This window comes from Nanorana parkeri, unplaced genomic scaffold, assembly GCF_000935625.1.
Source record: "Nanorana parkeri isolate BGI_ZX_2015 unplaced genomic scaffold, ASM93562v1 scaffold779, whole genome shotgun sequence".
Lineage (NCBI taxonomy): Eukaryota > Metazoa > Chordata > Amphibia > Anura > Dicroglossidae > Nanorana > Nanorana parkeri.
Window position 1 is genome coordinate 359,865 of NW_017307047.1, and position 23,274 is coordinate 383,138.

The 23,274-nt window shown below is 43.0% G+C and overlaps 1 protein-coding gene across 2 annotated transcripts; it reads right to left on the reverse strand.

Annotated features, from left to right (window-relative positions):
- Positions 1-1,791: 1,791 nt before the first annotated feature.
- On the reverse strand, positions 1,792-22,479 carry LTB (lymphotoxin beta). 2 transcript variants are annotated; one of them, XM_018564771.1, is made up of 4 exons: positions 22,473-22,479; positions 8,181-8,229; positions 5,176-5,590; positions 1,792-1,801 (listed from the first exon to the last, which is right to left on the reverse strand). In XM_018564771.1, the coding sequence occupies exons 2-3, from the start codon at positions 8,215-8,217 to the stop codon at positions 5,187-5,189; spliced, it is 441 nt and encodes a 146-aa protein (XP_018420273.1). In that variant the 5' UTR covers positions 8,218-8,229; positions 22,473-22,479; the 3' UTR covers positions 1,792-1,801; positions 5,176-5,186. The 2 variants fall into 2 exon arrangements, with proteins under 2 accessions (XP_018420273.1, XP_018420272.1); XM_018564770.1 differs by lacking the exon at positions 1,792-1,801 and having other exon boundaries at positions 5,050-5,590.
- Positions 22,480-23,274: the final 795 nt, after the last annotated feature.

A 23,274-nucleotide genomic window follows, 5' to 3' on the forward strand; every position in this document is an offset into this window, starting at 1 on the left:
GGAGATGGTGATGCTGACGACTGGGTGCCAGAGGTAGCTGGTGGTTGCTAGCCGATCAGGCAGCACTGGTGTGAGGAGTAGAAGCAAAGTCAGGAACAGGTCAGGTTCGTAACGTGCGGGCAGCGTAGTACAAAACCAGGAGGCAAAGTGATGTCAAGAGCAGGCCGGATCATACACTTGCGAGCAGAGTGGCACCAACTCAGAAGACGGAAGAATGCAAGCAACAGAGTCAGGAATCAAGCCAGCTGGAACAGATATCAGGAACTGAATCAAGAAACGCAGAGTACAGCTGAAAATCTCTAAGCAGTGTGCAGAAGACATCCTTAAATAGCCGCCTGGTGCCAGGAACAGGCCTGCACATGCTACAATGTGTGCATGGTGTTGCGTGTGCACATGTGTTTTTTTTTTGCACATGAGCATTTCTATTTGTACTACTGGAACCATAACGGAGAACATGTGCGTGCGTGTGCGCAGCGGGACCAGACAGAAGCTGTACTATGAGTACCGGCTGAAGTACCGCAGCAGCCACATGTGTTGTCCTTCCAGTAGGCAGGAAATACCTTTATATCAAAGCTATATCATAGATCTCAATTTTATCAGCTCCAACATGATCCATTGCCAGGACAACAAAGTAACCCAAACAATAGTCAGAGAAGAAAGACATAGGACAAATAAAAGCTTGAAAAGGAGAAGAAACAATCTAGGAAAGAAAGTAGAAGGTAAAGGAAAAGTAGAGCACACTAGGATATCCAAAGCCCCGGCAGTAGAGATTATAGAGAGCCAGCACCATCAGAGATCAATCAGATGGAGGTAGGTAATGCTTCATTCAGGTTTCCCATATGTGTCCGTATTGTTAACGAATGTGACCAAACTGCGTAGGGCCGAAAAATGTGCATTGATTAAACGCGTTGAAATATATTTATGTGCTTTTTAAAACAGCGAGCGTACACAATATACTATAATGCCGACAATATTTATCAAGCCACTTTTTGCTTTTAGGGACTTAGCAGCCGGCTATAATTTAGCGAATGGTAGTAGGAAGTGCTGTACATATACAGAGAATAAAGTGGCTGACATTTGTAATTCTTAGAATTATACACTCTTTTTGCTGCCTGCGTCTCGCTTTGCTGTTTTTCATATAGCTAGCTGACCTACTTTAAACCTATAGGGACGGATGTGGTAACACTGTGATACCTCATTGCTAGTGATCAGTCCACACTATGGCTTCCAGTTAAGTGGGTCAGATATGAAATAATCTTCTTTAGATGCGTTGTGTTCTTTTCCTACATGCGGCGTGCGGCTGGAAACATTAGACTACATCCAGCTTATCTAGATACGCCGTTTTTTTTTTTCTTTTGGCTCTGAGATCGCAGTCTGTCCTGTCACCAAGATAGGAGGGATTGGACATTCCGCAGTTCACTCATTAAGTAACGTGAAGTGTATCTAAGCCCTTAATAAAATAGTTATACATCGCAGCTTACCAGTCCTTTGATGTGAGGGCTGCATTAGTTTTCTTTTTCATTTTTTTTTTTAGTTTTATTTTCCTGTTGATACTGCCAGGTACACACTTCTTGTCCTGTGGTGACAACGCTCGCTCATCTGCAATTATAGAGGAGTAGAGTTGTCATCTTAGGACAGGAAGTGTGTTGCTGGCAGGATCAACAGGTGAAAATAAAAGAAAAAAAAAACTAAAAAAGAAAATGAATGCAGCCACTACATCTAAGGACGGGCAAGCTGTGATATACACTCACTGGCCACTTTATTAGGTACCTTGCTAGTACTGGGTTGGACCCCCTTTTGTCTTCAGAACTGCTTTAATTCTTTGTGGCAAGTTGATGGAAACATTCCTTAGAGAGTTTGGTCCATAGTGACATGAAAGCATCACACAGTTGCTGCAGATTTGTCGGCTGCACATCCATGATGCGAAGCTCCACCAACCTGGTGTGTTGACACAAGGCAGGATGGATCCATGCTTTCATGTTGTTTACATCAAATTCTGACCCAACCATCCGAATGTCACAATAGAAATTGAGACTCATCAGACCAGGCAACGTTTTTCTAAGCTTCTATTGTCCAATTTTGGTGAGCCAGTGCGAATTGTAGCCTCGGTTTCCTGTTCTTAGCTGACAGAAGTGGCACCCGGTGTGGTCTTCTGTGGCTGTAGATTCAATGTGCTGTGTGTTCAGAGATGGGATTCTGCATACCTCGGATGTAACGAGTGGTTATTTGAGTTACTGTTGCCTTTCTATCAGCTTGAACCAGTCTGCACATTCTCCTCTGACCTCAACAAGATATTCTTGGCCAGAGAGCTGCCGCTCACTGGATATTTTCTCTTTTCAGACCATTCTCTGTGAACACGAGAGATGGTTGTGTGTGAAAATCCCAGCAAATCAGCAGTTTCTGAAATACTCAGACCAGCCGCCTGGCACCAACAACCACGCCACGTTCAAAGTCACTTAAATCCCCTTTCTTCCCCATTCTGATGCTCGGTTTGAACTTCAGCAGACCATCTTGACCATGTCTACAGGCCTAAATGTACTGAGCTACTGCCTTGTGATTGGCTGATTAGATATTTGTGTTAACGAGCAGTTGAAGAGGTGTACCTAATAAAGCGGCCAGTGAGTGTATAATACTTTTATCTTTGGGAGTAGATAGGAAGCATGTTAGGACTACAGAACGCCTCTCCCTCTCCTCGTCCCCATAACATGGGGAGTGGGGTTCTGTAATCCACAGAGGTGACTTGTGCAGGGCTGACAACACTGCATGAGATAAGACCGCAGAGTGCATGGGGTAGTACTGGATTTCTAGCAGGATGAACAGGTTTTGTTTGTTTTTTGACATTTATTGAACAGATATAACAAAAAGCTTTCAATGGTATATGTAACAGACTAAAAGAGAGCAAATAAGAGACTTTTATTGGTAGGGTTTTTGCATAGACTTTGAGTCTTGTTGAGCCACGTTTGTCAGAGTCCAGGTTAAAGGTGCTGAGGTGCCATTGTTGACCTCCTACTAAAAATGTTAAGTACCCTACACTGGCTACACTGTTACACTGGCTGCAATGCTTTTTGGGCCACTAACCAAGAACAAGCATGTAGCCAATGAAGGCAGAACCTGCATACTTGTTCCAGGTCAGTCATTTTTGATTTATTGAAGCCAAAGAGTCAGCCAGCAGGAGAGCCAGGCAACTGGCATTCTCAGAAAAAAGGAGGCAGCCTTTGTATTTATTTCAGCTATTTGTGTAAGGTAAACATTTTAGTTCAATGCAGTCTTCTATCCAGCCATTAGGCGAAGCTCACAATTAGAGGGGACTCCCCCTGTACAGAACATCTCATTGTGAAATTTTTATCAGACAAAACCAGCTCTTTAGATCGCTCATAGTGCTCTGTGATTCCTTTGCTATGTACTAATTGCTATTTGTGCAACAAATAATGTATACTGTATGAAATAAACAAATAATATATCTTACAAATATAAAACTTCAAAATAAAAAAACATGATCAATGCAAATAAATAAGAATGCATTATTTTGAAAAATAATGTATGCATTAATAATTAATGTAAATAAATATGAATTTTACTAAATGAAATAATTGCTGCTGCCAGCTTCTGCGCCTTATGCATTGCCCTTTAAATTAGGATGATGATATTGACTTGAACTCTTCTGCCTGGCCTCCTTCCTCTCCACAAGGTAGTCAGTAATCAGCACTCTTACCATGTAGTGTGGTCCCTATGATTAAAGTTGTTCCTGAAATGTGGATGACATTAGATTCAGATGAAATGTCATATTTGGATGCCCTGAGGAAAAACCCAGCCCTGATTTTTATTTTTGGAACTTCTGATTCCCAAAATGTTTCTGGGAGAAAGGAACCAAATGATGCACTAAAGGCTGCTCCTGCCTCATATCTACTTGTACTGTTGCCTGATCACCCTTAGCTTGACTGTCATGTTACTTGTCAGCTCATGTACAACCAGCAAACCTGACTGGCTCCTAGTGCTACCCCTCTCTAGCCCAGTCTGTGTCGAGGAGCTCGCACACATCTGTGCAGAGGCGCACGGCCAGGCATGATTCTATAGATCAAACTAGGCGCATATGCAGACATTCATGCAGCATCTCTGGTTCTGGCTTCTTGACAAATGTTTTCTCTAAATTTTCAACTTTTATATTTTTCTTCTAACATTTTTGTAGCCCTGATGAAGAGGGATTGTAGAACTCCCAAAAGGTGCTGGTTCACATTTGTTTTTTCTTTTAGTCATTAGGGTCTTTGTTTAGCGCTCATCCTGGCTTAAATACACATAGCCTTCTCATTTCCGGTAACCCCTGTTCTTGAGAGGGGCCCCTGTTTCTGTCGAGAGCTGCCCAACACAGGCCATTTGGCTATACTAAGAACCCCTGAGAACCTCTTCCCAGTTGGTGATGGGTATTCGGCGCCTTGCTTCCACCTCTCCTTGGGAACCAGGAATCTGCAAACCCCGTACTGCTCTGGGATGAGTATTTCCAAGTTCAGTCAAGGCAGAAGAGATCAGTAAATGCGACTTCACAAGTCTCTTACCATCTCCACCTTACCTATAGAGATCCCAGGCCAACAGAAGACCCAGAAGAGCCTGTGATCAAGGGGCAGTGGTGTAGGGGTGCCCATTAAGCCTTGTAGGAACAATCAGGTAGTTTCATCTTCTTCCACTAGTGGCAGTGAAAGGGTTAAATCAAAACTCCACTTTTGTTGAGGAAAACCTCCTCCATTGAGGGATTCTTACCTGCTTCTGTTCTCTATATATGAGATTGCCATTCCAATAACATCTTTCAACCCATGGAAGTGAGTGTGTTAAGTTGGAGGGTCCACCTGTTATAATCACATCAGTCTCAGTGTTATAATAAGGGCAAAACTGCTAGAAATAGCAGTAAGCTGACCACATGGGTAGTCAATGCCGTTTCCGGGGGGTTTCTTACACAGTGTACACAATGATACCAGTGTTGGCAAGGAAGCAAAATCTGCACATTTGAAAAAGCATAGCTGGATACAGATTAAATAGGAACGGTCGTGTTTAATAAATTACACCACAAAATTTGACAAAAATAACTGTCAAAAATGATATATGTTATGTAGATTTTATTTGGTGAAACTGGAATTCGCCTTTTAAACCAATATCACTTATAAATAAGACTTAGCCCATGTCCACTGGCCCTGGACTCAGGACACCATGACAAGTCCAAAGAACGTTTTCCCTTCAGAGTAGTCTACAAGGTGCGGATGGCTTACGTGGACGTACAGTTTTTGTCCAACTTTCAGGTTGGCCAGTCCACCTTGGCTCAGGCTGGCTGACCAATTATCGAGGTATGGGGGGGGTGAGGTTATGCTCTCGGACCCGGTCAGCAGGGTGGAGTTTACATTGGTGGATTCATGCAGGGTGATGACCTCAATGAGCAGTCTTACATTAGTGCCCGCGCCAGTGAAGCCAACCTGAAAATAGACGTAGTAGAGGCCCTTGCGTTTGGTCACCACGGTGGTGATAGGAGAATGTGTAACATTGCGAATGAAGGCCACCTCCGTATCAGAGCGCCATCTCATAGTTTCCTTCTGTGCCGGCCCATGACCTGTGGAGAAAAACAGACGAACATTTGGTAATTGTGGTGTGAAATTAATATCAGTATGTGACACTTTAGATCATCATTGGGATGTTCCTCCAAACAAGGAAGTGCCATGGGCACTCCAACCCAGTCAGCTTCAGGCCGGGCATTCTAAACATGGCAGCTGCATGTAAACAAAGGGACAGGATGCTTGTGCTGATGTAATTTATATGATATAAAAGTCCCCCCCACACAGCTAATTTTTCAGCAGGAGCACCTTCCAGGTTCTGAGGAGCTCATCTCTAATCGTCATCATCATGTTTATGACAGTTACAATAAAAAAATGAAACTATCAGGATTGGACTCTAGGATGTGGACCCCAGATACACTGGTGGGACACCTATGATGCTAGAAAAGGTGCAGGTAGTGAATGCTGACTGAGAGGCAGGCTTGGAAGAGGATGACTGAAAGTCTGGACAAAGCGGAATACCACAATGCAGAGTAGGTAGCATGGGATTCCCCAGGGTGTGGAGTCTCTAGGCCAGCTGGTATTCACCAGAGCTCCTGATGGTGAAAATGGACTATGCTGTGTGCTGGCCTCAGGTTTCAATCCCTAGGTTCACCCTACTCTGCTAACAGCGGACAATGGTCAATGTGGCCAGAGGTCAGGGCAGGCTGCAAACCCGGGTACAAGGAGGCAAGCTGAAAGTCAGGGCAGGCTGCGGACATAGATATTAGGAGACAAGCCGAAGGTCAGGGCAGGATGTGGACATGGTATAAGGAGACAAGCTGAAAGTCAGGGCAGGCTGCAGGCATAGATATTAGGTGACAAGCCGAAGGTCAGGGCAGGATGTGGACATGGATACCAAAAGACAAGCAAAAGATCAGGGCAGGTTGCAGACATGGATACCAAGAGACAAGCCGAAAGTCAGGGCAGGCTGTGGACAAGAATTTCCAGGGACAAGGCTAAGGTCGGCATGAACAGCAACTTCAACAGCAAACGGGGGCTCAGCAACTACCTAGTAGAAGCATTGCTCAGGCAGGAAGCTCTGAGCTGCACTGAGTTTAAATAGAGTGAGCAAGAGGGAAAAACCACTGGATTGGCCACAAGCTGACCACATACATTGACTAAGAAGCTGCAAAAGAATCAGCAGGTGAGATTGGGTGATGCCTAAAGCTTCCAGACTAGTGTAAGAGCAAGGTAGGAAAAGAGCACATGTAATAGAACTACAAGCAACAGCACAGCTAGCAGCAAATTTGTGACACACAGGCTAGTAGAACTACAAGTAACAGATCAGCTGCAATGCCAATCTGTCACAGTACTGACAGAAACACACTGAGGTTAACACAAATGTTGTCATTGCTTTTATCTCCCTCTAAAATGTCAACTGTCTGGCTGCCATGCTGATCCAAAACTTAAAAAAAAAAAAGACCTGGCTAGGGATAAAGTTCAAATAATATACTGGCGGAGCGTTAGTGGTATGGCAAAGTAAATTACTGGTATGGCAAGAAAGGTTACTGGTATGGCACGGTAGGTTAATAACATTGGTATAAAATACCGTAACCTGGAAGTTCACTCTAGAATTACTCAATGGATATTAAAGAGCCATATAACAAGCCCCATATGTATTAATGTATATGCAGCCAGACTGCATTTCAGCAATAAACAGCGAGCATTCAATTGGGCTTTAAAATAGAATTTTGCTTTGAAGTGGAAGTTCACTCTTTGAACATTAAAAGGCCATATATAGCATGCGTAGTTCGATAAATGCATAGCACCGTGTTTAAGATCTGCCTGCGCTCCAGTTGTCCAGCAATCTAACCATTGCAACAGTGACACCATGCAACTTATGGTGTAGTTGAGCCCCTAGCCCACATGCTATCTACATGTACTTATTGCCTGACTAGGAAATGCTTCCTTGCTGTCAAAAAAGTAGACAGAATAAGGGGGGAGGCAGAGTGATGCCATGAGTTGCATGGTGTTGCCGGTAAATGGCTGAGATTTTCCAGTGCTGGTGGCTGGACAACTGGAAAGCGGACTAGGGTTGCCACCTTTTCTTCAAGCGAAAACCCGAACACTCTTGTAGCCCCTATCTTAATTTTGGTTGCTCCTGTCTGTCTGACATCTTGTGTCTGGGTTTCTGCTGCCATGAAACCCGAACACAGCATTCAAAACCCGGACTGTCCGGGTGAATCCTGGACAGGTGGCAACCCTAAAGCGGACAGAAGTCAAACATGGAGCTATGCATTCATCAATCTACATGTGTATATGGCTGTTTAATGTTCCATGAGTACTTCTACAAATCAAACTGCAGCTTTCTCCGTCAAAGCAGTGGCCCGGTAATCCTTTAGTCACACACTTCTCCATCTACTGCTCCAATCAACAGAGCCGCTCAGGGAGTGAGAGTGCTGCAGATAAGAGCAGTGTTCAGTCTGACGGTAGGAGAGCCAGGACATTGCTTGTGTGGGAGAGTTGCAGTCCAGCTCTCCTAGTGCCAGCAGAACAGGATTTTATAACCCTTGCTGCAGCTGATAAAAAAAAGGGGCATATTTATTAAAAGCATTCAATTGGGCTTTAAAGCTGATGTCTATGATAAAGAAAAAAAAGACAACTCACCAATTAGATGCGCTGCTGGTTTTTTGGAGTTCATCATTTGCCTGTTGTTCTTCCTTGGAACTGCAAGAAACAAGATGGTGGAGTCATGATGTACACACTTAATAAAAAAGTAACTAACACCTGAACCGGTGTATAGGTCATCAATCAATGGGGGACATTTACCTGGGGGCCTGCATGCCTTTTTCAGGCTCTGGCTGCATGTCCTTCTATTTGTGATGTAATGTACCCCTCTACTCATTACTCTCAGGGGGGGGGGATATATCTGGGGGGCTGCCTACTGCAAAGGGGGCTGCCTACTGCAAAGGGGGCTCCCATATTCCTATATTTCCCCACATACACTTTTTGTCCCTCAACATAGGGACAAGTTGCCTTTTAAGGGGGAAGGCTCTACTGCCCTACCCTTCCTTTGAACGGTATCCCCCAATTATGAAAGGCATGTGGCCTGGTATGGTAAAAGAAGAAGGGGGTTGCGCATGTTCACTGGCCTCCCTTTTATGGCCACCCAGGTTATATGTCTGGATAAGGCCCTTTTTCAGATGGGCTTTCTGGTCAGGTCCACCTGTCAGTTTTCTGATCAGATGCCCAATGTAAGTCTATGGACAGGAGGAGCTAAATGTCCATATACATCTGGTTGACAACGCACTGGACAGTTCTGGAAAAACAGACGGAACAGTGTTCCGTTTCGCTGGACCTGATCGTGCCGGATCGGGGGTAATCTGCTGTGAATGGACACATGTCTGTTTACACCAGATTCTTAATAGATTGGCATGGGGTCCGGTCATTTCAGGTTTTTCATCCATTGCAAAATGGAGGTAAAAACAGGGAGGACACGCATGTCACGGTGGTGACATCCGATCCGTACTGCTCCAATTAGGAGGGGATACGTGCCCGAATCCCCTCCTGATCTCATAGTGTGATAGGGGCCTAAGGGTCTGGTTAAAATATGAAGGGGAACTCCAAACTGTTTTTCCCTTATTTTTTTAAATGTCACTTTTGAAGGACTACAACTTGCTGTACATACTTGCAGCTTAAGGCCTCCTCCAAGCATCAAACGTGCCCAGCTCCCCTTGCAATTGTTTAAGCAATTGCTTGCCTATTAGGCTAGAAAACGGCCAGAAAATAATAGCTAGTTTCAACTCTTATAGACTTCAAGTTTGGGGTTCGCAGATTTCCTACTGGGTTTGCCGGACCTCCTGCGCACCTAATCCGGCCCAGTTCACTCATCCCTATTTAGGCACTTGCCAGGTATGGGAGACAGAGCATTGAGCTGGTCATCTCAAATGCACCAAGGACTTATCAAATACAGTTTAAATCATACCTTTTGAGACACCGGGGTCCACCTGCAAGAAAAAAAACCACAAAAATATGTTTTAATATAAAGTAATATAAATACAGAAAAAACAAGTCCTGGCATAGATACATAGGAGTCTATTCACTAAGCTGCCATAGGCAGCCGAGTGAACGACCGCCCTGAAGCGAAGTGAGCCGAACGCTGTTTGGCTATTCTCTTCAGGCTGGTACGGCTGATTTCAGCCACATATATCGGCTGAAATCAGCCGTACATCGGGTGGCTTCGGGTCGGCCGAACATGCTCTGCATGTTCGGCCGACCCCGAAGTGCAGAAGGAGTTCAACTCAGCCGATCCAACATCTGGATCGGCTGAGCCGAACCTCGGGCAGGCTACTCGTTGCTTTTCGGTCTATTCTTATAGATGCCGAACAGCAGTGAGTGAATAGCCGAATGCCGCTGAGCGGCATTCGGCTCGGCTGTTCTGCTCGCTCCCTCTGTGGGACTGAGCAGAACAGAAAAATAGTTTAAAAAAGTACAAAAAAATAAATAGAAAACGATTGTGCGGAGCTAGCAATGACAGCTAGCTCCGCACAACTGTTTTCTATTGGCCGGGGGTTCTGCTGCCGTCAAAAAAAAAGAAAAAGAAAAAAAATTTTGCCATAGGAATGCATTGCTAGATTCCTATTGGCTATTTCAATTTGCAATAGCAAACTAGCTATTGTACCCGCCCTCTGCTGCTATTTGGCTATTGCAAATTGAAATAGCCAATAGGAATCTATCAATGCATTCCTATGGTGACATTTTTATTTTTTTATTCTGACGACAGCCAACGGCTCCATGTCAGAATAAAAAAAAAAAAAGCAGTGTTTCTCTCCTGGGCGGCTGGGGGCGGGAGACTCCTGGAGCGCCCGGGAGAGTTAGGCTGTCTGGAGATCAGTGTCCCTGGTTAGCTGGTAACCAGGGACACTGATCTCTCTGCAAGTGGCCGGAGACAGCCGTAAGATCACTGCTGGCTCTGCCCAGCTGTCAGAAGCAGGCTGTCGGCCGGCCGCTCAGCCAGCTTCGGCTTTCACGTTGTCTCAGTCGAGCCGAACCATATGCCTTCGGCTCGACTGAGCTGCTCGGCCAACTTCGGGAGCTGTACGGGCTATACTGAATAGCCGTAAGTTGCTGGGGCCGAAGCTAGCCAAAGGATCAGCCGGAGCTACGGCTAGATCCTTCGGCTGCTTCGTGAATAGACCCCATAGTTAGTCTGGTTTAAAAAAAAATAAGTTCAGTTACGGTCAGACACCAGGGAGGGGAATCTCTTCCATTATGTGTGATAGGAAAGGAAATTTATAGCAGTTTTGTTCTTCTGCTATATTCAGGACAAAAAAATACAATTTGTCCAGTGTGGTAAATATGAAATATCACATAGTAACATTTTGTATTCTTCTTTTGATGCAGCAGGTGGAGCTTTAGTCTCTTTTTTCACAACTTTTCCACAGATTCTTCAGCCTCTTTAGTGTCAAAAGCGCATTGTTTACAGAACTCAATAGCTCAATGCGAAATTTACCAACACAAGTAAATGAGGGCGATTTACTAAAGGCATTAAGACTGTATGAGTGGTCACTAAGCTTAGTAAATAAGGTGAAGTCAACAAGTGAATAAATCTAAGTGTTTCTACTGTATAAGAATGTTGGAGGGAAATATAATCCACCAACATCCATCCAAAACGGAAATATAAGAGCAGAGTACACTGACCTTTCAAAAGGGGATATGTTTTTAATTATTTTTTAGTTAAATATGATCAAATAAATCAGCTTACTGTAACTAACCATTTCAACAGGCACTTATATTTTAACTAAAATGTGTTTCTATGTATCATTTGTTATTATAGATGTACACGGGGCAGCCGTGTTTTCCAGATCCTGGCTATGTAGTGCTACATAATGATTGTGCCTTACTGCTCCTTGTCTATGTGTTGGCAGACTCATTGAAAACAATGCACTCCCTGTGCAGCCAATACCTTATCTCAATGACTTTAGGGGTCAGAGTAATTACACTAAGCCATTGAGAGCTCCCTCTAGTGACTATATTTCAAATCATTTAATACCATAATAAAAACATGGACACTTGCACAAATGTAAAAGTCACATAAAAAAATACTTAACTCTGGAACAGAGTGTTCAACCTTATCTCTGAAGTAGAGAGGCAGGTGACCCCCCTACTACAGAAAGGGCCTTACTTCATATTGGTGTCAATGACCTTTGGTCATCTGCAAAACAATTATAGTTTACATACTCCTAGCAGCAAAACTAAATATAATTAGAAATTGGAGGGTTACCACTTCACCATCCCTCTGTCCTGTAAATAAAGAGCTCAACCATTAGGAGTTCATTCATAAAAGGTCTATCCGGGCTGATGCTGTACACACGGTGCTAGTACCCCTATATGGTGCTGTTGAGTACCGGAAATTGTTATACCCATCAGCGCCTTCTAGGGGCGCTAGTGCCCTGCAACTACCCAGTGAACTTTTATAACTTAAAGGAGAACTACTGGGAGAGTAAAATGTACCGTTCCCAATAGTTTGAGCAGGCAGGTGTCACACGTCAGCTCTATATATACGAGAGATGAGTGATCACAAAGTGCTGATCACTCAGCTCACGGCTTCTCCCTGCAGAGAGTGGTGACTGTTCCCTGCAGGGATTCCCCCCTCTCCCCTCTCTCTGTTCCTGCAGTGATCGCGCAAATGCTTGCATTGAGCAAGCTTGAATCGCGGCTAAATCCGCTCCAAAAAGGGTCCTGCTGTAGCGACGCACGACCCGCCACAGTAGGACCCTTTGCCCCATTGAGAAGCATTGGAGAGCGATATCGCGCGGTAAAGTGTGGCACATCTGGTTCTGGCTCTAGAGAGTAGACATGTGCACCAGCAAACCCCCCCCAAGTTAAAACACTAAAAAAGTGCATTGGGTTTCCAAAATCCATACCAGACCCTTTAGGAATCTTAGGGGGAGCCCCAGCCCCCAAAAATGGGGCAAACAACGTGGGGTCCCCCCTAACAGTTCTAACAAAAAAAAATCATCTTCTGCAAACAAAAAAAACACAAAAAGATCGATTTTTTCCCCCTCATGTCATTTTGCTGCAACGGAATTTCAACCGGACTACCGCTACCGAATTTCGGGAATTCGGATTCGTTTGCATTCGTTTTAGCTGTAATTCGGAATTCGGATACATCCAAATCTCCGAAATTTCGGCCGAATTTCGTTTCGGATCGAAACGAATCGCACATGTCTACTAGAGAGGCAGAGACAGCTGTCAATCAAGCAGTGGAGTGGATCACTTCAATGTAGTCAGGATCTTTCCCGGCTGCAGGACGGCTCTGTGCTGTCAGCATATAGCAGGCAGGAGCTTCCTGTAATGAAGACCGCTCACTGCTGCTCTCTCTCCTTGTGCAGGGTGACTGCTCTTGTCTCCGCCCCTCCTGTAGTTTTCTGCAGGCAGCCTTTAGTGGGTGGAGCCCTCCCACAGCTCTGCTTTCGGTACAGGCATCACAGTGGTGATGTTACTGCTATTTATAAAAGGTGATATCTAGGCTTTAAAATGCATCTGGTGCACACAAAGAGATTTATATCCATTATTCAGGAATATATTTAAATAAATGTTTTTGTGTGTTGCTGTTTAGCTTTAACCACAAGCGTCAATGTTTTCGAACTATGCAACTTTTCTTTTTCCTTATTGACTCTAACCTTTGATTTTCGTAATTCTTCTGTTCGTTTTTTTGTTATTATTATTTTCATATGAACAATGCTGTATTACTATAAAGAGATACAATACATACATTGTAACCAAATGTTCCTTTCTTTGTTATAAAGACTTATTGCTGGAAAACAAAATGAACTGAACAGTCATTCAAATTCTGTGTTTGTTGAACGTTCATTGCACTTTCCCTTTAAGTTTCAGACAACGCATTGTCAGATGATTGAATAGGAACAACAGGAAATCGACTTTGGGCTTGGGAAGGTTTATGGAGCTATTTTGGGGGTGTCATTCTCAGTTCCTGATTTATATAGGCATGTGACTGTTAGCATTTACCTCTCACTGACACCCACCTCCTCCATCTCTTCCATGCTATCATCACTGTCCCTTTGCCCCCCTCCAATATGCTGGTGTACAAATATAAACACAGAGGTTTATACGGAATGGTATGATGTATACAAAATTGTTTTACATCTTTGGCTTCCTTCCCCCATCTACGCTAAAGAGCGTGCCAGGCTGTATTCAAAATACCTGGACAGTGACTGCAGCCAATCAGCTGTTCTGCTGACAATTTTCCACCTGGCTCTTTCAACAAAAGAAAACGGTGATCCCTACAGGGCCAATTAAGCAGAGAACATCCAAAATGTGATCCGTATATGGCTATCTTAACAGGGCAAATCACTGTATTGTATGGCAATGTTATAGATGATAGAGGATACTGGGACATAATCATACCTGGATACAGCCATATCCTAAACAGCCATTTAAAAAATGATTTTGGGCAGTTTTGTTTTTCTGTATTCAAGCTCATTTGCTAGCTGTTCTCGTCTGTCATTAGTTATAACTGCAGAATGCAGATGGAAAAATGCCAACCAATGAGGACTGAGGACTAAATCTGCAGATTTCCATATGTGTGGCATTGAGCAAGCATGGCTGAACATCACAGGTGTCCATAAAAAAAAGTTGATCGCTGATAAAATCAAAGATCCCCCATTTGATACAACAAATAAAGACAATGCATGGGTTCTTAAAGCCCAACTCTGGGCTGGGGATTATGAAGAGTGCCCTCTGGTGGCTTATCTTTACATTTAATATAATGTAAAAAAAAAATCAGGAAGAAACCCAAAATTCTGAAGCTGATGAGGCCTTCCCAGGCAGAAGGTGTTAGGGGGGGGGAGGGGGACTCTCCCCACAGTGGACCTACTCTCCAGCGAAGCCTTGGTGGCAAAAGACCCATCTATAGTTAAATATTTGGGAATCCCTTCTGGATGGGTCTTTTGCCACCAAGACAAGACCACTGTGGGGAGCCTTTTCCCCCCCCCCCTGTAACGCCTTCTGCCTGGGGAGGCCTCATCAGCGTCAGAATCAGTCCCAGGGATTAGGAAATGGGCCTATGTAGGGGCCCGGACGATAAGAAGGTGGCTAGAAAAGGAAAGCACCTTCAAAACTACTTGGTCACTCCATTGTTGGTCCCAGCTTAAAGGCACACATTAGGGATTGCTGGTCCCAGCTTAAATGTTAAGAATATTTATTTTATCCTGGCCAATCTTTAACAGATTTATTGCCAGTCATCTTAGCTTAGGAAGAAGATAAATATTGGGGGAGCCCTTCTGCAATGGTCTTTTCCCTCTTGTGCTTTGCGTGGAGAGATTATCCACTGTGGGGAGCCTTTTTTTTCTCTTAGGCCTGCTGCCTGGCAGACCATATCTGCATCAGAATACAGTCTCAGGGAATGGGAAATGGGCCATTGTTAGTGCCTGTAAAATAGAAAGATGTCTAGAAAAGGGGAGCACCTTCAAAAAGCTTGCTCAGTCCATCTCTGTGTACAGCTTAAGGGCACCTAAGAATTGCTGGTCTCTTCTTAAAACCACACCCTTGGCCCGTGAGGCCCGAGGAGCTGAAGTTATCTATTTGAGCAGAGGGATTTCTGACACCGTTTGGTTATCCTGTAACCCTTGACCCTCACTCCCCTGGGTTTTGAACCAATGTTGGTCATCTGGGTGCTGCAGGTGGGTCAATGTGTGATTAGAGGAAGCAGTAAGCCAGTGCACCAGTAGAAAAGACCCTTTAAACTCATTAGCTCTTAAAGCGGTCATCACCCCCTGGACATTGCATTGGGAATAAGGCCACATTTTGTGGACAGCAGTATACTGTATGCGGATATGGTTATTGCTGAGATGAATCCTTTCAGGTTACAGTTTGCAGCTGTGGCACTTGAGCGCTCATTTTATGAGATGGGTTCTAACCAAGTCTTATGTAGCTTGTCATAGTCCCTGTCATCTGCCCTGCTTATTTGATAAACTTTTGTTGTCTTTCTGGATTAAAAACTCAAACATTGCAAAGTCCAGGGTGCCTTATTGAAAATACAAGCAGGTACAAAGACGCAAGACGGATGCATTTCATGCTAAGCAGTACTTAGCCTTTTCTTCTATGTGATGTTAAGCAGAACATGTCAGTCTTGTCTCCTTACCTATTTGTAAGAGAGTATTTACTCTATAAAAGCAAGGCTGGACTTTATTGGCATAACAGGGCTCCCATATTATCTAGTGGAGGCTTTCCTCTCTGCAGCTTTGACCTCCAGCAGGACCCCGGAGAGACTTAAGCAGTCATTCTTGCTTAGATCTGAAATGCTTTTACTGGGTTGTGAATGTAAACTCCACTATGCGAGCGACATGCAGCCATAAGAAATCCATTTAACGTAGAGAGAATGGAGCTCGGCTCAGCACTCAAAAATACAAACCCACAAACATTATTCTTACTTGTAAGAAAAATGACACGAAATATGATTTTTTTATGTCATATTCCTTTTCTCGAAGCATAGGATGGGAAAAGTTCAATAATAGATGATTGTTGCCGTTGTTGCATAAAGTTCATAATGTGTTTAATTTAAAAGTTGCAAATGATTACAGGATATGGTATATCTTACAGAATGAGTCTATAAGATGCTTGATGATTACAAAATATAGTATATCTTACAGCAGAAATCTATAAGATGCTTAAGAAACGTGTCTTTAGTAAGTAAAAATAGATCTAACAGGTGTCTGTCTATACAGTGTGGGTGTGTCTGTGTGATGCTGTGCACGTGTGTGTGTGTGAGTGAGTGAGTGAGTGAGTGAGTGAGTGAGTGAGTGAGTGAGTGAGTGAGTGTGTGTGTGTGTCACTTGAAGGATCATCCCTCATCCTTTTATCCATGCTTTTACTTTAAAATAACCTATGTGATGTTTACCTTAAAAGTCTTTCTGATTAGCATAAGGGAGTGCCATACTCTTAGTAGCTGAGTCATGTGTTCTCCTTCTATCCCATTTTGGGCATCATAGTCTATGTCCTGAGTAATGTGGTTTATTCTTCAAACTCATTTTGAAGGCCAAGTCTTCTTTGGGCATTCCCAACAACTGTTTCAACTATACTTAGGTCTGCCTGTCAGGCTTACTGATTGATTACCAATTGTAAACTCAAAATCAGCAGTACAGTAAAAAACTGAATCTCCAAACTTGGCTAGATTAACATATAGAAAATCAATCATCATTTAAGGTTCACACATACATATTTCAATATCTGCTTTTAACATTACTTCCGCTGAATAAAAGGTAAAAGCACAAACTGTTGAATACAAATAAATACAAGTAAATAAATACAAGTAAATAAACCGTGCCTTTAGCTATTTCATTTATGTCTAGGCAAGGCAGGCAGGATGCTTTTTATATCCTGTTTTTTATATTTTGTACTTTTACAGGCATGAAAGGAAATTAAAGTTTTTCCATTTAGGGCTTCATTAACTTTGTGGTAAATGTTGTGTAGGAATCAGAAACCAACCTAACGGACTGTGTGGATAGGCTTTTTTAAGATGGGCTGTGCATTCACATAAATGGGAATACAAAAGCTGCTTGAAGGTCAAAAGCAAATCATAAGCAGAACAAATTTACATGTCAATGAATTCTGAATGATCTCAGAAGCGTCAAAAACTGATGTCAAACTGATGCCATCGACACAAGCCCATAGTCCATTGATACAGACCATCAACAAAAGCCCAAAGTCCATTGACACAGCCCAGGGACAAACACCACCAACACAAACCTAAAATCCATTTACACAGTCCACTGACAAAGACCATCGACATAAGCCCAAAGTCCATTGAGAAAGTCTACTAACAAAGGCCATCAACTGAAGCCTAAAGTCTATTGGCAAAGACCACCAAAACAAGCCGAAAGTCTATTGACACAGTCCATTGACAAAAACCACCAATACAGGCCCGATGTCTATTGATAAAGACCATCGACACAAATCCATAGTTCATTGACACTGTCCATTGACATAGACCATCAACACAAGCCTAAAGTCCATTAACCCAGCCTAGTGACAAACACCACCAACACAAGCCCAAACTCCATTTATACAGTCCATTCACAAAGACCATCGACATAATCCCAAAGTCCGTTGACACAGTCCATTGACAAAAACCACCAACACAAGCCCAAAGTCCATTGACACAGTCTACTGACAAGCAACATCAACACAAGCCCAAAGTCAATTGACACTCAGGTAACACTGCAAGTGTTAAAGGTCAAGTGCAGTTTTACCTAACCCCATTCCCTGAATCCCCCTCATCCTGCATGACAATTTTGTAAGTGATACTCTTCAGATGTAGACAAATGTTCCTATTTTAAAACTGTGGGAGTGTTTACATCTCACAGTTTTCTTGCCCCCCATCTGTAAAATCACCTGTGCTCTGGGCCAAGATGACCACAATATGTTTGTACCTGAGGCCCGTCATTACCTTTTCAATTTTGGTGAAGAGGGCAAGGGTGAGTTGGCATACATGGGTTTGTTCAACACTATTCTTGTGGCATCATAGAAAAATAATTTCTGATTTATTTCGGGAGCCACATCATTGATGCTCTCTGCAGTGCGGGCTCCAAGAATGGAACGGCTTTTGCATAAAAGTCATACCTCCCAACTGTCCCTCAATTGGAACCCAATCCCTCTGCTCCTGCTTACCTCTCAGTTGTCCTTTTTTTTGGTCTGATGTACAGATATCTATGAAAGATTCTATTGAACTACCCAACGTGTTATTCTGCACTAAAACATTAATTGTATCTCTTCATTATCTTGTTTACTATTTTCGAAAAGCCCGTATAAAGCAAAAGTAATGGTGAAATAGATAACAACTCTGGGTTTAATCAATCATATCTGGCATATAAATTCTTAATGGTCTGCATAACTGGAGATGTGGTAGGGGTGTGCCCATTGCCTAGATACATTGTGCTGGAAGATGTTCTTTCTCATCTCAGAAAGGTGGGAGGTATGTAAAAGTGCTGCAGAAATAGCAGATTTTTATAACTATTTGTAGTTTTACAGATGTAAAACATTTGGGTTCTCTGTGTACCTCCAGTGTGAGATAAATATTGAATTAGCTGTGTTAATGCATCTAATACTGAGCAATACACTGAGTGGCCAGATTATTATGACCACCCCATCAGTACATCGTTGGGCCATGAGATGACTTCGTTGGGCCGCCTCGTGACTCCACGAGATGTTGAAAGGTGATGCGAGGAATCCGACCCTGCACTGTTGCCCTTCTGTTGTCTTGTACCAGTCTTGCCACTCTTCGTTCTGCCCTAACATTGACTAGTCGCTGACGGCCACAATTCGCACGTTCAGATCCAGATTTTTGGCTGACAGTCCGGTCTTTAAACACTTTAACAATGAGCTGCTCTTGAACATTTAACGAATTCTGCTGTTCTGCTGTTGCTGATACTCGCTCCATGGCTCCGAGCGCCAACAATCATCCCACGAAAGGCTGTTAAATCGCGTTAAATCGCGTTATTTCCCCGTATCTTCAGAAACCAATCACTTCTACTGTCGTGGTAAACAACCTGCTTCCCTATTTATAATGGTCTGGCCCTCTAGCAACTTCAGCGCAAAATTATAGCCAATTTGCCTACAAACGTCAGGTGGTCATAATAATCTGGCCACTCAGTGTACATTATATGGCATTGAATTATGTATGGAGAGCCAGCACGTTTCGGGGATCTGTGTCCATTTAATCGGGGCTAATAGACATATTTGGTATTAATTATCTCACATTTGTATGTTCTGGCTCCTCCTGTTACATTCTCCATCATTTAAAATCAATAAAAATCCAACACAGAGACTGGGAATTTCTCATAATGGCCACAGGAGGTTTTTAGAACTCTGTGCAAAACTCTCACCAACAGAGCCCCCAGGATATTTTTAAAAACTGTCAGATGGTTTAAAGTGTATCTAAACCCAGATACAAAAATGTATTATATTGCACATTACAAGTCCTAAGATGTGGTTGCTGCATTTGTTTTCATTTCTCAGGCTTTTCCCTTGATCCTGCCAGTAACAAACTTCCTGTCCTAGGGTGACAACACTCACCCACCATACTGTATCTGTGGACAGCATTGTCACCCTAGGGCAGGAAGTATTTTAGGAATGCAGAACACCCCCTCTCTCTTTTTCTCTATAACGTAGGATGAGAGGTCCTCTGCAATGCAAGCAATAGATGGAAACAATGTAACTGATAACAGTCAGAGGCCACAATAAATGGAAATGTGGAACAGTCTTCCATTGGGGTTAGTTCTACTCAATACTCGAGACTGCTTTAAGGGTAAATGAGTCCCCAAGATATATAAGAGACTGTCAGGTGGTATACAATATATCTAAACCTAGATTCAAAAGTAGAATATATTGCAGCCAGGGCCAGATTTATTCTCTCTGCTGCCCCAGGACGAGCAGGCTGCGCTGAACATTTAGCTCTGCTTGCCCAAAGCAGGGCTAAATGTACAAAACTACCCACCCGGCGCCCGGAACTTCATGTCCCGGGCGATAGGAATCCTCTGCTCCATGCCACCCCGAGGCCAGGTCGTGGTTGGCCTCATGGGAAATCCGGCCCTGATTGCAGCTTACCATTACTTAGATGTGGGTGCATTAGTTTTCTTTTCTCAGGCTTTCTCCCTTTTTTTTCACCTCTTGATCCTACCAGTAACACACTTCCGACCCCCATGGTGACAACACTCGCCCACCATACTGTATCAGTGGAGGACATCATTATCACCCTAGGACAGGAAGTATTTTAAGACTACCCCACACCCCACCTCTCTGTTTTTCTCCATGACATCAACAATCTTTTCCACAATGTTTTTTTTTTTTTTTACTTATCGAACAGATATAACAAAATGCTTCAATTTACCCAACCAAAAAAGAGAAAATGATTGGTTTTGTGGCAACTGTGACTATCAGTGTTATAAATACATTTGCTCAGACCTTGTTGGTTTTACAGACATAGTTCAGGGAAGATGCTACACAATGGGGTGTATTATAGCGATATTTCTCTCTCCCTCTTCCTTTCCACTCACAGCTAGCTAGGATATATCTGCCCTCCACTAGACCACTATAAACATTGATTATCTGCTTCCCCTGGATCTTTATTTGTCATAATAATCTTAATAACCTTCACTCCCATCTCTGCACATTTTTCGGCCCCTTCCTCTCACTTGGCTTATCAGTTCAATTAAACTTTTATCAGTGTGACATTCTGTAAATGATGCTAATGCACAGAGTAGTACATAAGCTCATACATAATTGATGCGCAGCAAGTACACTTGTAAAGGTTAACCCGTCCATGGCTGCGTGTTTGAACGAAGTGTAGGCAATCTGTTGCCCACCGGTCAGTGTGGAACTATCAGATGCATCATGCCATTGCCGAGGATAAGACAGAGGGGGCATGGTTGGAACACCAAAGGCGGCTTAAAAAAAACAATGCATACACACTGGAAATAAATTCTGGTTCTTTAAATTGCTTCTTATAATCAAAGCTCTTTTACAGCTTCCTTGTTGCCTTATCACTAGCCAAACACTGCAAGTTAACACGGCAGAATAGTTATGGTGGTGGATACGGCCATTGTCAGAGACTGGAGAGTGTTCTTTACAATAGGAGCTGTGAGAATAGTCTTCCACAAGAGCTTGTTCTGGTCAATGCAGCAGATTGCTTTAAGGCTAAATGGGTTTCTAAAAGTACAATATATAACTGGTTTATATATTTATGACAAATAGCCATGTAGAGTGTTTATTCAGAGAGCATTCGCTTGCCTTTGGGACCAGGAAGGATTTTTTTTCCTGTTAGAGCGAAATTGGATCATACTTTAAAAGTTTTTTTGCCTTCCTCTGGATCAACTGTGGGCTCTGGGAATGCAGGTTTTATTTTTTTACTTGCCTTTGAATTCAATGTAGATGCGTCTTTTCTCAAGCTGGCTAACTCCATAATATTGTATCAATGGACCGGTAAGCTCTACCTGAACATCATCCTTTAATAGTGCCCGTATGACTCCCTAGGGTGAACACTATGGAGGCTGAAGCTGCTGTTAAGTATTTGTCAGCTTTCACCATTAGGCTAGGCTTAAACATCCAAATACCTTGCTGAGCAGAATACCCAGTGGGACACTTTAGCAAGGTTTGTGCTATATAGGGTTGCACTCTAGAAGGAAAAGCTTCAAACCAGCTCAATAGCTCTGGAGGAGGTTTCCTTCAATGAGTACCCAACATTAGCTCAAACCATAGAATTACCAAAGAGTCCAAGATCATTTTTTAATTGTTGGTCATATGAAAACAGCCAACATGTTTTGGGCACAAAAATCAATCCCCCCTTCATGTGGCTCATCACAAGATAAACTTGGATGGACTCAGAGAAAATATTGATCACACAGTTCTGTATTAGAACTGATATTAAACTCTCTTCATAGAATAACAGCTGCTGATCTGCTACTGCATTACCCTTTCATTCCTTTTTGGTCTGGTGCTCTTTTCTAAAATTCTATGGTTTGAGCTACTGTTAGGTACCCAATGAAGGGAACTTTGCTGTGTGGGAGCCTCCTTACCAGAGCTATTGAGTTTGAGTTTTTTCCTTCTAGGGTGCTACCCTAAACAGCTCAAACCGTGCCAGTGTCCCACTGGAATTTCAGATCAGAAAGGTATGTGGGTGTTTAAGGCCAGTCTAATGCTGAAAGCTGACAAATGCTTAACAGCAGCTTCAACCTCTGCTAGTAGAGTGTGGTCGCCAAAGGTAGCCATACGGACATGATCAAAAGGGTATGTTCAGGTAGAGCCTGTTTTCTGCTTGCTTTGCTAGCAGCCACTTGGCATTGGCTGGCTATTACTAAGTCTATGGTCCACTAGGACCCCCAAATCTTTCTGCAACTCTGATTCCCCCAGTATAACTACTCCTAATGAGTATCCTGCCAGCACATTTTTAGCACCCAAATGCATAACTTTGAATTTTTCAGCACTTCCAAGTCTCTGCCCATACCCATATTTTAAGGAGGTCTTCCTCTAATAGGGCTACATCCTGTGTTGATGTTATTTATCTGCATAATTTATATCATAAGCAAATACAGAAATTGAATTCCTAATTCAAACCTCAGTGTTGTTTATAAACAAATTAAACAGCATTGACCCCAACACAGAAAGCTTGGGCACACTTCTCTCAAGTCTAGCCCACCCCGGAGACTGAATCATTTACCACTACTCTCTGTACCCGCTCCTGAAGCCAACTTTTTATTAACGTACATACAGTTGACTCCACTCCAATAATCCTTAGTTGGTAAATTAAGCACAATGTCAAATGCTTTTGCAAAATCCAGATAAATTACGTCTACTGCCCTTCCTTTATCTAAACTATTGCTCACTTCCTCATAGAATGTCAACAGCTTGGTCTGACAAGATCAATCCTGTTCTATAGAATTTTATTAAATATCAACAATGTTCAGGGGTTATCTGACTTCCTTTTAACTTGCCATAAAAAAAAAAATAGCTGGAATTCCACTCAAGTGTTTTTCCCAGTTGTGGTCCGGTGACCAATGCCAGGGCATTGAGAACATAGTCTCAGCCAAAGGGAGGACCACACTCAAGGCAGAGCTGCCAACTGGCCTCTTTTTTTATTATTCAAAAAGATGCCAATCAGTTTGAAAAACGTCTATGAGGTTGCAGCATGTTTGGTTGAGTTAAAATATGTTTTTTCTTAATTGATCTTCTTGTTTAGAACATGGAA

Excerpts from the sequence above, each read along its gene's own strand:
- LTB (XM_018564771.1), bottom strand. The coding sequence starts at position 8,217 with ATGATGAACTCCAAAAAACCAGCAGCGCATCTAATTG. Across the intron at positions 5,591-8,180 it reads ACCAGCAGCGCATCTAATTG|GTCATGGGCCGGCACAGAAG; the intron begins GTGAGTTGTCTT and ends TTTTCTCCACAG.